This window comes from Onychostoma macrolepis, chromosome 19 (assembly GCF_012432095.1).
Source record: "Onychostoma macrolepis isolate SWU-2019 chromosome 19, ASM1243209v1, whole genome shotgun sequence".
Classification (NCBI taxonomy): Eukaryota; Metazoa; Chordata; class Actinopteri; order Cypriniformes; family Cyprinidae; genus Onychostoma; species Onychostoma macrolepis.
Window position 1 is genome coordinate 27,836,522 of NC_081173.1, and position 15,535 is coordinate 27,852,056.

The 15,535-nt window shown below is 36.1% G+C and overlaps 1 protein-coding gene and 1 long non-coding RNA gene across 3 annotated transcripts in view; both read right to left on the reverse strand.

Moving 5' to 3' along the window:
- Window positions 1-1,442: 1,442 nt before the first annotated feature.
- Window positions 1,443-15,535, reverse strand: part of LOC131525225 (H-2 class I histocompatibility antigen, Q9 alpha chain-like) — a 24,162-nt gene continuing 10,069 nt past the window's right edge. The window contains exons 2-8 of the mRNA XM_058752601.1: window positions 6,402-6,662; window positions 4,298-4,573; window positions 3,094-3,387; window positions 2,774-2,872; window positions 2,660-2,674; window positions 2,374-2,427; window positions 1,443-2,270 (exon numbers count right to left, since the gene is read on the reverse strand). Of these exons, the coding sequence (XP_058608584.1) occupies window positions 2,378-2,427; window positions 2,660-2,674; window positions 2,774-2,872; window positions 3,094-3,387; window positions 4,298-4,573; window positions 6,402-6,662 (995 nt within the window). The 3' untranslated portion in view covers window positions 1,443-2,270; window positions 2,374-2,377. The remainder of the gene's footprint in view (window positions 2,271-2,373; window positions 2,428-2,659; window positions 2,675-2,773; window positions 2,873-3,093; window positions 3,388-4,297; window positions 4,574-6,401; window positions 6,663-15,535) is intronic.
- LOC131525226 (uncharacterized) lies at window positions 9,160-15,199 on the reverse strand. 2 transcript variants are annotated; one of them, XR_009267154.1, is made up of 3 exons: window positions 11,509-15,199; window positions 11,249-11,347; window positions 9,160-9,606 (listed from the first exon to the last, which is right to left on the reverse strand). It is a non-coding gene; the product is annotated as an uncharacterized LOC131525226 (long non-coding RNA). The 2 variants fall into 2 exon arrangements; XR_009267153.1 differs by having other exon boundaries at window positions 11,895-15,193.

The window sequence follows — 15,535 nt, forward strand, 5'->3', positions numbered from 1 at the left end:
CATTTATTTCAGTAATTCAACTCAAATTGTGAAACTCGTGTATTAAATAAATTCAGTGCACACAGACTGAAGTAGTTCAAGTCTTTGGTTCTTTTAATTGTGATGATTTTGGCTCACATTTAACAAAAACCCACCAATTCAATCTCAACAAATTAGAATATGGTGACATGCCAATCAACTCAAAACAGTTTAAAAAAAAACTTATGCCATGGTCTGTCTGAATACTTGATTGGCTCTGGCAGCTAGCTATACTGTTGGCTAATCAAATCTACAACGGGTTTAGCTAACGTTACGTATTTAGATGGGAGAGCATGAGAAGAGAGAATAATTAAGTTCACTTGTCACTGAGTTTAGGATGTTAAATTAGTTATCTTACCCAGTAAACGACCTGTAGCTCGCCATGATACGACCTCGCTCGCTCTTCTGTCAGACTGCGGCGGCATTCTGGGGATTCCGAGGAAACGTAGTGGGCGTGGTCAACCTGTGACTTCAATCGAGAGTGACCAATAGAAAAAGGCCTTTCATCCTGGTGGGTAGAGACCGCCCACTGAGACACAGCTGGTATTGCAGAAGGATAATATTGGGGGCTTCACGCGCAAGCAAAACTTTTCAACTCGCAAACAAGTTTTAGACCCGCAAATAATTTTTTTATAAATTTCAGAGTTTTTTTGCGATCTTTTTTGTTAAATTACAAAATAATTAGTTTTGCTCTCAAACACAGAATTTTTGTTTGAACAATAAAGACAAAAATAATTCCATATTCCCTCGGCCCTTCTGCTCCTCCTGTGCCGATTGCCTCTAGCTGCCTTGGTTCTGGTGTGGGCTTCCTGTCTGCCAGCTCCAACCTGGAGAGTTGATCCATGAGTTGATCCGCCTCGATCCTCTGAGCCCATTGCTCCACCTCGGCCCATCGACCAGTCAGCTCTGCCTGGGAAGATTGTCCTTCTGGATCCACTGGGCTCCCTCGTCCCACTGGCTCCACTTCGGCCACTTGTCGATGTGGCTTCATCTCGTTCTCCTGGACCCCCAGCATCGCTTGGTCTCTCTGGCTCTGCCGTTCCACCTAGGTCAGTCATCTCCCTGGTGTCGCCTAGCACATCCACCAAGGCTCCATCATGGCTCCTCCCTCATATCAACTTTGTGAAGGAATCATGCATTTTAGCATCATAGATCTGTAATTCTAGAATGTTCAGTTGCATCTGAATCAAAAGTTAATTAATAGTTTCTCATCAAATATGGATACTGCTGTTTTGTGAGAGTAAGTATCCTGAAAGACAGACATTCACTGCTTGGCCTTTTTTGTGAGGTTTATTTATTTTTAAATTTCATTTTAAATTTTAATTTCAGTTTTAAAGAAGAATCAAAATAAGATTACACTGTTTTGAAGCCAACCAATATACAAAAATATTAATGTAACTTCATTTAGATTTAGTAACCTCAAATAAAGGAAAACACTTATAGTTTACTGTACAGATGTTCACGTAAAGGTTTAACAGTACAATATCTTAAGCATTACAAGAATCAATATTATTCTGCATTACAACTTATCTAAATTATGTAAAACAAAAAAACAGGAAGAATAACAGAAAAAGCCCAATAATCCCATACAAGAAATAAAATATGAAGCCTACATATTGTTTAATTTTATTGATGGAATAACCCAATTCCACAATTCATCCAAAATGAAAGTTATTTTAAGTTTTGCAGTAGATAAAGAATTTGTTAGTTTTCCATGACTTGTTAGCATTCCCCTGATTTATTTCATATTCTATCTCCCACAGAAATATAGTCTCTCTACAAACATCACACACTTGATTGATTGATTTTCTTAGACTGAGATATAGACTGGTCTTACTCAGGAGCTTAAACTGACTATAAACACTTTCTAGTGTTTATTTTCACAAGTTTCTCTTTTTTCACAATCAGTAATGATATCACAAATCCTACAAATTAATCCAACTTGCAAATCAATTATTTGTATTCTTGGTTTCTTTTTTCACCAAAGAAAAATACACAGTATACATTTTACCATTAAAACATGCCATCTTAAAATGAACAAGTTCCTACTATTAATGAAAACCAAGGATGAACATAAAGTGTGATGAAACAAAAACTTTACTGTACAGATGTAATTAATGTAGAACCATAATATAGATCAATCCCATCACTGAAATATATGATCCTGTGTGTGTGTGTGTGTGTGTTATAAGCAAGATGGACAGCAGGATAAGCATCTTTTTTAACTTCATGTCTCGCACTCATCTGGTCTCCTAAAATGCCAGAAATTACATTTCGTTGAATTCATATGACTGAAACAGTTGCACTAATGAATAATAATAATAATAATAATAATAATAATAATAATGCACTTACATCTTTATGGTTTTTGATTAGAATGAGTTGAGCTGTTAGAGCCATCATCAGACGCTAGAACAGAAAACAAATGACAATCATCATGACAGCATACAGTTACATCACACAGTTGCACAATTTCTTATTTATTAGATCCATTTAACGAAAAATATTATAGAACTATACATATATTTTGACTTACTCTTTGATTTTACATGACCAAAATTGTATAAACATATTACTATTAACCATATCATGAATGGCAGAGCCCATCTGTTATATCAAACGGAGATTAAGAAAAACTTACCAACAGGTTTGAAGCCTGAAAAACATAAATCCAGAGAGATTAAATATTAGCACACGAATATGTAAAACATGCAATGTAGTCAATAGTGATGATAATAATATCTGAGTCTCTCACCTTTCTTTTTCTGATACACCATAAACCCAGCAACAGCAATGATCACCAGCAGGAGGACAACAGCAACAACACCAACAATGATCCCGATGGGGACAGAAGCTGAAGAATCAGATCAGGTGAAAACATCACGTTATTTAAGAGGCTGACAATCTTAGAAACTGGTACAGGTTTCAAATTTCAGTAGATACAAAAACAACAACATCTATGAGTGTGACATCTGCAGAATATTAGAGCAGTCTAATCAGAGACTGGCAATAGCAAATGATTTCCTTTAACATTTCTGAGTTTAATGGTCTATTTATCAAGACAATCGCTCTCACCGTAGTTAGTTTTGATCTTGTCCTCTGTCAGTATCTCTCTAATGGTTTTGCCCTGATGCTCCACCACACATTTGTACTCATTCTTCTTCCACTCTTCAGGTTTAACATTGAGGGTACTCGCTCTCTGAAAGGTCCCATCCTCATTGATAATAAGTTCACCCAGATCCACATCCTCATCATGTTCTTGCCCTTCCCTGTGCCAGGAGATAGTTACTCCACTGGGGTAAAAACCTGTAGCATGACACGAGACTGAAGACGAGGGAGACTTCTGCAGCAGAGACACCTGAGGAGAGACTAGAGAGAGAGAGAGAGAGAGAGAGAGAGAAATTAAGATAAACAAAAAGAGAAATTGAAAGAGAAAATTAGACATAGTCTGCAACATTCAAATGAAACAAAGCAAATCTATAAGGTTGCTATATATTTCTTCTCATGATCTGTTGTTGTAGTCCTGAGATCACATCAAGAGCTTTATCAGCCAAATAATCTGTTATTAATCAGACTGATGGCTCAATAAGAGTGAAAAGCTTTCATGTAAACACCTCAATCAATCCAACTGAGCTTGATCCAAATGAAATTTCCATCAGATTACAAGGGGTGGTGTGTCAATAGAAAAAAAACATGAAGCATCTTCTAATATTCAAATAAACCTTGTTCACATGTGCAGTGCCATGAAGCGCATGTCTACCAAAGTCCTTTTACAGATCTATTTACATATGCTTTACATCTTATGAACTGGTCAGAGAAGGAGACTGAATATTTAATAATAATGAAAATTAGTGCATGTACTATAAACATATCCATCTTTTGGATTATTCTAATAGTGTTTCACACTGTCCGGGCCTCATGTTTGTGTGAAAATTCAGTTTGTTTAGTGTTGCTGTATGATAAAAATCCCTCATAAATACCAGCTATACATGGTTATATGCAACAGCATTAAACATTATGCACGATTATATCATAAATAGCAAAATGTGATTCAAACAACCTTCTCACATCTTGTATGCAATATACATTTACATCATGTTTTAATTTGTAAGCAAGTGAATGCAGACAGAGTATAAAGACAGAGAGTGTAAAGGAGATATAGTCACATATTCCCAAACTTTTTGTTGTATACAACTGTTCTGTTTCCTGGTGAAAAGGTAAACGTTGCTATGATGAATGCTCACTATGCAGTGATTATCAAAACGTCTGACATTCCTACCTTTTCTCTCCAGAGTGTCCTTGCCATAACCCACATACTTCTGCAGCCACTCAATGCATGTATTCTCCAGGTAATTAGTTTGAAATTTTGCGTCTGCTCCAATGGAATCCCATTTAACCTTGGTAGCCACAGCTTGATCTTTAGCAGCAGTCCAGGTGAGGGAGCTCTTATCCAGACTGAGGAAGTCCTCTCCATCATAACCAATCTGGAAGTATCCTTGTTTGGTGCCATCAGTGTCCAGCTCACAGCCGTACATCAGCTGCCATGTGTGAACACCTGAGAGGAGAAAACCAACATGATATAATCACACTCACCATTCTTCATTTTCCTCTAATATAACCTTAAGACTTGATAATTAAGCAGAACGTATTCCAGTCTTCTTTTTCTACACAAAACCAAACATCCACATAAAGATGAGAGCAATAATGATTAACTGTTTGTACTAAAATATATAGCATTCAGGAGAAGTGAATAGATGAATATGATTACATATAAACACAAAACCTGTGTCTGTGCATATATCCTGAGTTCACCGCATCAAAATATCTGACAGCTGAAGGTTATTCAGTAAAAGGTGAAAGTCAGAATCAACGTGAGCTGTTCTTTAGGCTTTTGACAATCAGTGTTCAGTGCTGCTGCTGATTAGAAATATGGGCAGAAGAAATATGTGAGAGAGCATGGTTACAGTGCAGATGTTATACTGAAAGGACACAGATCACAGATTTCCTTAAATGCGCATGAGAGATGTTTGTATGCCATGGTCGCATTGATATTTTTTAAATATTTTTACGGCAGCACATTCCAACTCAATGATAATGGTATTAATTTCATTCATTTTTTAATTTTATTTCTGCTGATATGTAAATACCTCCAATCAGCAGCATAGAGGAGAGAATAAAAAAAAGTGAAACGTTTGCGTTGGTATTGTATCAGACACTTGCACTTAACATTATATGAAAATCAAGCTCAAATGGAGTTAATAATGTTTTTGACCAGAGAATGACGGAGATGGAGTGTTTTGTCTGTCATTAGAACGGCTGTAACTGTTAACTGATCCGAGGCGGCAAGTGCATTGCATTATATGCTTTCATCAACTTTGACAAGTTATATAACGTTGACTGCAGCTATATGGGCGCTTAGTTTTTCTTGTTGTTTAATACACTTGGCCAAAATCTCAAATGAAGCGCTTACGCACAGGATATTTAAAACGTACACAAATATAGACGGCAAATAACTAATTCTTCTCCACTCTTCAAACACACAAAAACATGCTGTCTGGAACGCAGCATTAGGTTAACATTTCAATAAACTAGCGTTTACTACAATTACAAGCCATTCTATAAATTGACATTTCAGCACTTGACCAACGGATAGCGACTCCTAAGTAGCACTTAAAGCAGGGGTACGTGCGATTGTGTTAAGTGCATTTTTGGGAAACACACTTGAAACAATAACGAACATTCGTAAAATGGCTCGTAGAAAACGCTCTTAAGCGCTAAGATCAATCGTTATCAAGAAACCCGGCCCAGTTTGACTGAATCTTTCACTGACTGGAGCGGTAGGAGCAGCTGTCGACTGATTCGCTGCAGCGGATGTCATGTGATTTTCATCACGTCCAATCAAACTGAACAATGAACTGCTTCTGTGTTGTGTGTATTTTATGTTTGTGCGACTCAAATCGGTGAAGTTACTGTTAAAACACACATTAGGAAGAATGTCCCCCACAGTAGAAACTGCACTTAAACAGTATGTTACATAGTATGTGTAGGATGTGTGTGACAATATGTGTTTGTGGGAATCTGTGTGTTCTGCTGTTTTACCACCTTTTTGCCAAAACTGAAACATACTATTTTTTTGAGTCATACATATGACTAAATTGTAAAAGTGTCCCAATATGAAGTATTAAAAATATCACTACCTTACTATACAATAGAAAAGACAAAAGTGAACATTTCTGTCCTTAGTGAATATTAGTGTTTATTTAACAAACACATTTTTAATACTGATAAAAGGAGGTTTGTGCACACCACTGTGGGAAGAGATATTTCACTGGCAAGTAAAACTAATGGCTTTTGCTGTGTGTGTAGGTTTGTTACCAACTTACCTGTTGACTGGTTGAAGCGTTCCTTTAGGACCTGGATGTTGTTTTTGAAGTTCTGATGCTCGCCAATATCATTCTGAGTCCCTCCGTCCCAGTACTCTGGTCCCACATTCTGTCTGATCCACTCTGTCTTTGGCACAGCTTTCTTTATATTACTGTCAAAGTAATAAAACTGCCCTTCATCAACCAGACCGACCACAGTGAACTCTGGGAAGTCAATGTCTCCAGACACACCAGTGTAGAAATATCTCAGAGAATGTTTTCCTGCGGAGAGAGATACAAACAGAGAGAAGTTTAATCATCATCTCAATTAGACATCTCCACATAAAGCCTGTTCAAAATTCACACTTTAAGTGTTACATCAACACTGAAATTCACAATTAGGCTATATTAAAATAATTTATGCCATAAGCGGTGAAAACAGTTACCCATGTTGCAATATTTAAATTGACTAATAAAAAAATAAAAATGACACCCTGATACACAAAAGGACTGTAGCTTTAGTTGTTTATTGTCCCTGTAATTATGTTCATATTCCAGATCTTCCTAAGCTGCCTAAATATACATTTGAGACCTTGTCAGTTATTGTACTAAACATATAGCAAGATGTGTTGTATTTTTTATTAAAACAATATTTACTCACAAACAGTCTTATTGGTCAAGTGTGCTAAAACCTGTTTTTATACAGTCTATGGCTAAATCACAGAAGTCATTTTGATTCCAGTTACTTAAAAAAATATAACACAAGACGACAGATAAAAAGGCATATATCTAGACACAGTAAACTCTGGATATTGGTTATTTACATGTATGAGATTTTAAGATCTCACTTCAGGCAAAGACAAATGTAAGAAGAACAAATCTATGTACAGTGAATGTACAGTGCTCTCTCTACCCTCAATATCACGACTGAGGTGCCCTTGAACAACCCACAACTGCTCCCCGGGCTGCCCACTGCTCCGGGTGTGTGTGGGTTAAATGCAGAGCACAAATTCCAAGTATGGGTAACTTTCACTTCTGGCATTTTAGGATGCCAGATTAGTGTGAAATACTAAGCAAAATGTGTTTATTTTGCTTACTACACATAAACTTTCTCTCTGACACACAGGATCATAGATTTCAGTGATGTGATTGATCTGTATTATATGTCTATGTGTATAGTGTATATGTAGAATAATGACAACCATTCATATTGGTCATATTGAAACATATGATATGTAGGCCTATTTAAATATATATTTGTAATTACACATTTGTAATGATGAAGTTGTAATTGACTAGCCTACATTTAAAATATATTAACTACATATTATAAATATATTAGGGGCTGCCCCCCAGGGACGTGCAGAGAGTTCCTCAGGGGCAGGGGCTCAAATGTAAAATAGGGGTAGCATAAAATAAATAAATAAATTATAGGTCAAAAGTTTGGATACATTATTATATTTTTGCAAGAAGTCACTTATGGTCATCAAGCCTGCATTTATTTGATCAAATATTTAATAAACTTTAAAATACATTTTATGCAATTCTGATTTATTATCAATGTTGGAAACCTGTGATACTTTTTTCAGGATTCTTTGATTAATAAAAAGTAAAAAAAAAAAGAAAAAAAAAGAAAGCACAGCATTTATTTAAAATATAACTTTTGTAGCAATATACGTTGAAAAGCTTGAGGTCAGTATTTTTTTTTTTTTTAAAGAAATTAGTCTTCATTTAGTAAAGATTTGCTAAATTGACAGAAACAGTGATAATAAAGATTGATATTGTTAGAAAACATCTCTATTTTGAATAAATGCTGTTCTTTTTAATTTATCAATGAACCCCAAAAAAGTATCACGGGTTCCAAAAAAATAAAAAAAATCAGCACAGCTGTTTCCAATATTGATAATAAATCAGCATATTAGAAGGATTTCTGAAGGATCATGCACTGAAGACTATAGAGTAATGATGCTGAAAATTCAGTTTTGCATCACAGAAATAAATGCTATTTTAAAGTATAATAAAATAAATAAACATTCTTTTAAATTGTAATAATATTTCACAATATTACAGTTTTTTATGTAGGTTTGATCAAATAAATGCAGGCTTGATGAGCATAAGACACTTTCATAATGCTGCATAATTATCAAAAATGGTAACATGATAATGTCCTTTCACGTCACCATTTCACCAGCCTACACTTCACATAATAGGCCTGTAGGCAGCACTTGGGCTTCATTAACTATAATAATTTCATGAAATAGTAAACAGTGCCTCATACATAAATGTAGGCCTAAGTGAATTGAATACTGATTACCATTATTGCGACTTTTGGCACTGCACGGTTTTGTAATTTGATTTATAAAATGAGACAAACTTCTCTCCCATGTAATTTTCAACCGATTTATGAATAAGAACGGAAAATGACTGCTCCACTTCACATTATTGTCCAATGAAATTTGAACTTGTGCCAGATCATGATTGGTTGGTGTATTATTCATGACAAACGGGCATTGATGAATTATGTAATATTCTAAAATATAGCTTATATTATTTATGAAAAAAAAGTTTAAAATATTCCCAGCAAGCAATTTTCAGTTTAATAGACGTCTAGGCTAAAACAAGGCTAAATTTGGGCTGTCAGTGAAAATTTAATAGACGTCTAATCATAGCCCAAGTATAGACTAGTCATCAAATAGACAGCTAATGAATGCCTACATATATACATCTAATAGACAACAAAATGGCAATCCATCCAAACAAATTAAATATACAGCTTTTATTAAGAAAAATATCATTTTTAACAACTTAGACAACTTAAAACAATACAAAATGATAAAAATACAAAAGAATTAATGACATAATGACAAGAATATTATAAATACAATACACTTCAATATAAATATGATAAAAAAATCTGAAATTTGACAACTTACGATAATAAAAATGAAAAAATATTTGAAATAACTTAAGATATTTAAAAGAAAAAAAATCTAATACAAATCAAGAGCATGTTATCACACTTAACATAAAACACATTACGGATAAATGACAACATAAAAAAAAGATTAACCCTTTTGTTGGTTTACTTATTTTAACAAATAAAACAACCAACAGTGAACTTAAAGGAAATTATTAATTATTGGTTTTATTTCTTGTTTAAAATGCTTCCCAACTGCATTCCTCAAGTCTAACTCTGTTGCTGCCGGGAAGTTGGTCATCACAGCATCTGCCAAATAAGAGAAAAAAAAAAATAGCATTTTTACTTTAATTACACTAATTGTGACAGGGAGTCATTCTCTTTTGCTTGGATGCCTACTAAAAACAAGATATACAGGTGCATCTCAATAAATTAGAATGTCGTGGAAAAGTTCATTTATTTCAGTAATTCAACTCAAATTGTGAAACTCGTATTAAATAAATTCAGTGCACACAGACTGAAGTAGTTTAAGTCTTTGTTTCTTTTAATTGTGATGATTTTGTCTCACATTTAACAAAAACCCACCAATTCACTATCTCAACAAATTAGAATATGGTGACATGCCAATCAGCTAATCAACTCAAAACACCTGCAAAGGCTTCCTGAGCCTTCAAAATGGTCTCTCAGTTTGGTTCACTAAGCTACACAATCATGGGGAAGACTGCTGATCTGACAGTTGTCCAGAAGACAATCATTGACACCCTTCACAAGGAGGGTAAGCCACAAACATTCATTGCCAAAGAAGCTGGCTGTTCACAGAGTGCTGTATCCAAGCATGTTAACAGAAAGTTGAGTGGAAGGAAAAGTGTGGAAGAAAAGATGCACAGCCAACCGAGAGAACCGCAGCCTTATGAGGATTGTCAAGCAAAATCCATTCAAGAATTTGGGTGAACTTCACAAGGAATGGACTGAGGCTGGGGTCAAGGCATCAAGAGCCACCACACACAGACGTGTCAAGGAATTTGGCTACAGTTGTCCAGTGATCCAAAGTCCTCTTTTCAGATGAGAGCAAGTTTTGTATTTCATTTGGAAACCAAGGTCCTGGAGTCTGGAGGAAGGGTGGAGAAGCTCATAGCCCAAGTTGCTTGAAGTCCAGTGTTAAGTTTCCACAGTCTGTGATGATTTGGGGTGTAATGTCATCTGCTGGTGTTGGTCCATTGTGTTTTTTGAAAACCAAAGTCACTGCACCCGTTTACCAAGAAATTTTGGAGCACTTCATGCTTCCTTCTGCTGACGAGCTTTTTAAAGATGTTGATTTCATTTTCCAGCAGGATTTGGCACCTGCCCACACTGCCAAAAGTTGGTTAAATGACCATGGTGTTGGTGTGCTTGACTGGCCTGCAAACTCACCAGACCTGAACCCCAGAGAGAATCTATGTGGTATTGTCAAGAGGAAAATGAGAAACAAGAGACCCAAAAATGCAGATGAGCTGAAGGCCACTGTCAAAGATACCTGGGCTTCCATACCACCTCAGCAGTGCCACAAACTGACCACCTCCATGCCACGCTGCATTGAGGCAGTAATTAAAGCAAAAGGAGCCCCTACCAAGTATTGAGTACATATACAGTAAATGAACATACTTTCCAGAAGGCCAACAATTCACTAAAAATGTTTTTTTTTTATTGGTCTTATGAAGTATTCTAATTTGTTGAAATGTGAGACAAAATCATCACAATTAAAAGAACCAAAGACTTGAACTACTTCAGTCTGTGTGCACTGAATTTATTTAATACACGAGTTTCACAATTTGAGTTGAATTACAGAAATAAATGAACTTTTCCACAGCATTGTAATTTATTGAGATGCACCTGTATATTGTGCATCACCATTCAGTGTATTAAAAAAAAGAGAGAAGCTCTCTGGTAAATGTTGTGAGATGTATATAAATACCTAATGACCGAGAACAGTGCAGTCTTTTCAAATGCCTCCTCCTGCAGCAGACCACCCCCCTTTACGTTGAATTTGGACATGAGGGAATTTTTTAAAACCCTAAAATATAAAACAGATTGAGGTGGTTAACAATTGCGGACAAAGTTTGACATTTCATAATGACCAGTAAAGAAATTCTTTATTAAATTTCTTTCTTGCGTTGAGTATTGAGTATTGACACCACAATGTTTGATTGATGTGGCACGTTTTGAAGGCTTTACCTGTCCAGCATCCTTCTGGCACTGTCTTTGAGGTTGCTAAGGACAGTTTGTCCAATTCTTCTGAGTGTGTTCACTGTATAAATTAATATAATTAATCTTTGGCAAAGCTGTGCTTGTTCTATTGTTTGCTCTTTCGTCTCTTCTTGCGCTGTTTTAAAATAGCTTGAATTTGTAAACACGTACAAATGATAAAACTTTTACTCTATTATCTATTAAATTTAGCAATTAATCCTCTGAACACATGCATGCTGAACCGTGGGCCTAGTCACTGATCACTATCATCTACGATCTGCTCCCTTCACTGAAATGTCACGGTTCCTAAACATGATAACAAACAATACAGATAAATATTAAACACATGTAAAAATGAAAACACAGATACTTACAAGACCAAGTAGGAATGTCCTTTATGGTTTGTTGTTTGCCCTCTGCTCTCCAACAGTTAAACTAGTGCTCTCTCTCGTGTAAACAACAACATTAAAAACGCAACAGTGCTCTCTACTAACTTTCGTCTCGCGTTGCCTCATGTCTCAGTCGGGCTACAACTGCCATCTAGCGGTTGGGAATTGTAATTGCATTTTTATTTATAAAATGAAAGAGTCGAATAATATCAATAATGTATAATGTGTATGAATGTTACATTTAACAGCTTGTGGGATTCATGACATCATATTATCAAATGCAATTAAACTTTTGAAACAATTAAATTATCTTTGGCATAATAAATAATGCTGTATTTAATAATACTGTAAAATAATTCAATTAAATAAAATATAAAATGATGCTAATTTAAATGTTTAAAAAGTTCACTTGCATTTGATAAGCTGCTGCTAGGGCGAAAATTACGTAAACAATTTCGCTGGTCAATTAGACCCAGTCCCGGCGCCATGGGCGGGCAATGGGGGGCCTGGCCCGCCCTGTGAGTCACTAGTGCCCGCCCTGGACGAGCCTGGGCTGCGTTTCCCAAAAGCATCGTAAGCTTAAGATGATCGTAGCTACATTGGTTTCAATGGGTCTACGATGTACTTAAGCTTACGATGCTTTTGGGAAACGCAGCCCTGCTGAGTAAAGAAAACGCTGTACTATTCAAACATCAGTTATTATTTATTTACCCTTGCATTGCGAAAAAGCGGATATCTGTCTCCTCCAGGCTGTGCGCGGCGCGTCAATCTGAAAGGAGGCGGGGTGAAGTTACGAGCTTTTGCTGAGAGCTTGATGATCCAATGGCGTTACGAAGTTTTACTGACAAGCTCTTTTTAATGATCGGCATTGGTTAAACATTTTAAAACCCTCTGATTTAAAATAATAACGACGAATTATAATAGGGATATGAAGTATGGATCATTTTTCACGGTACAATAGGCCAGCGTCACATTTTCAATCGTGATGGTATTCAGCACTCTTGGTCGTGTGATGTTGCTTAACTGCAGTGGCGCCTGCGCTCAGACTGTCCTGAGATTTGCCCCGCAAACATTTCAGCAGTAAATTATAGGCCCGTTTGTCCCGTATTTCTGTCGACTGAACCATGCCATTAATAATGAATGTATCAGTCTTTTGCATGCCAAAGTCAATTTCTGCTTATAAACATTGCGTCAAATATAAAGAGAAAATCGTGCTTCACGCACTTTCATGAGATCGGGGTAGATTACAACAATTAATTTGTAGCCTATTTTACAAATGGGAATACAACGAATTCATGACAATGTTTTACATTCAAGCTACCTGTAAAATTGATAGTGAAAAGTTCTTTAAAATCATCTGGAATGCAATAAAGTAATTTTAAAAGTTATTTTGCTGCATGGATTAAAAATAGGCTAATAAATAATTCACACATCAGAACAAATTGCGTTCCAGAAAATCCTTTAAATCTTAGGGAATTCAGAGCAGAGCAACATAAAAATCAGAAAAAATATAATCGGGCCTGTTTTAGGCTTTTCCTTATTTTTATATTTTAGATGGCGATGAAAAATGACTTGCCATCTCCTCATTGGACGTGCCTTTAGAGAGAAGTGCATCTTTATAATGAAAGAGTTTTTGTTTTCGATTTGAATTATTTCGTTTTAAAGTAGTAATTTAAAGCTTTCTATAGATATATTTATAATATTTGTGACTCAATTCGTTGAGTTTCGGTTCAAGTGAAGCGCTCCTATTCAAGACGTGAAGGCGAGCGCATCTGTTTTCCTATTTATTTTAATAAAAGCACAACGTTTTGTTGATATTGTGAATGCACACAAATAAAGGTAGACCCTTTACAGTTCCGAATGACGTATTACTCTTACCTTTATAAGCAAAAATTACGGCATATTTGAAGTTGTTTCCACTATCAAGAAATAAATGCAAGTGACCGCTCTGGCGCCTCCATGTCCTGCAGAGCGCGCTTCAGCTTCCACTCTCCACACAAACGATTAGATATGCACCTAGCGCACATTTATATAGTTTAAACATTTAAACTAACATTGTGATGCTTGAACTGTTTCTATATATTTTATTTTAGGCAAGTCCTGGTGCTTAGAGAAGGCTAAATTGATCAAACATAGGCTATGATCAGCTCACTGTCTGCCGCTGGCCGCTTCATTACTTAAAAAACAAAAAAACCTTACATTTAACGAACAAAAAGTGCTCCGAACGTTTTTGTATTAGCTTTATAAAAAACGAAACGAAATATAATCACTTTACCATTACAGATATGACCTCATTTGTTTCTATTTCTCCTCGAGAGAGGCAGCGCAGGTAGCGTCATTACATTATGCACTATATCGATCGCCATTTAGACTAAACGATAAAGAATCATTATCGCGTTTTGGTGATTGTTATTAGAGTTTTAATCAGGCTAGGCTAATTGTCCGGTTGGGCAAGTAAAATTCTCTTTCAGTTGGCCTTTTAAAAAATCCACTTGTCCCGGATAAGCGGACAAGCGTTGATGTCGAGTCCTGCGATGTGTGTTTAGACTGCTTCAGTAGGCTAGGTTCAGTCTTTACGACTCCTCTGTCTGTTGTATTGCGTCAATGGAGTGGTACGTCAATTCTTCCTCGTTTTTTGTCCATTTAATTCATAATTAATTTTTTATTAAATCGACACACTAGCTTTGATTATTGATGAAAAATGTTTAAAATATTGTTTTGTTTATTTTTTCCTTCCATCGACCCATAGGCACTCACTGAAAGAACCATAGCCTATGGCTGGAGAGTTTCCGAACAGACTATAGAATATCAGTCATCAAGCAAAACGCACGCAACCCGTATCTAGCCTACGCCTCAGATTGACAGATATGTAAAAATAAACAGGAATTTTCCGACTTTTGAGAAATTAGTAACTGTTTTGTACAAATTTTCATGTTAATTAGAATTCAAATGCATTTAGTTTTATTGACCACAATATCATTGCTATTTGTCTGAGAGGGGCACTTTTGAATAATTTTGAAAAAGGGCAGGGGCTTGAGCCCCCAAAGCCTAGTCACCATGCGGTACGTGTCACGCTTTTTACGCGGACTTCCTTTTTTTTTTTTTTATTGACGCTTCACTTCCTGTGACCGTCAGCTTTATGGGTAAGCAGTTTCACATATAACGGTGATACCAATCATTACATCTTCCCTTTTTTTTTTTAACACGAACATCGGAACAACAAGCAGTCAAATCATATGGAAATTAAACAGTTTGACTTACATAATATCAGGGCTCATTCACATAATGAACTTCAGTCTATGGACTCATGTATAACGACAAATCCTCAATATACCCCTCTTACTAGTGCAACAAAACGCCCGTAGTTACTAATCTTGTGGAACAACAAATGTAAATATAGCTGCAAGCAGCGATGGCGGGCCCAAGCCGTGTGCAAACACCACCCCGGTGGCATCAGGAAAACTGTGCCCAGCGGGCACATGCATTACAGTAACCTTCTGGCAGTCTGGTTTTGATGGATACAGCAAAGAAAGGGTTAATCAAAACTATCAAGACATTGAGACACACACACACATACAAAAACCCATACACACAACAATATATACAATTTTGGTAACACTTTCAAT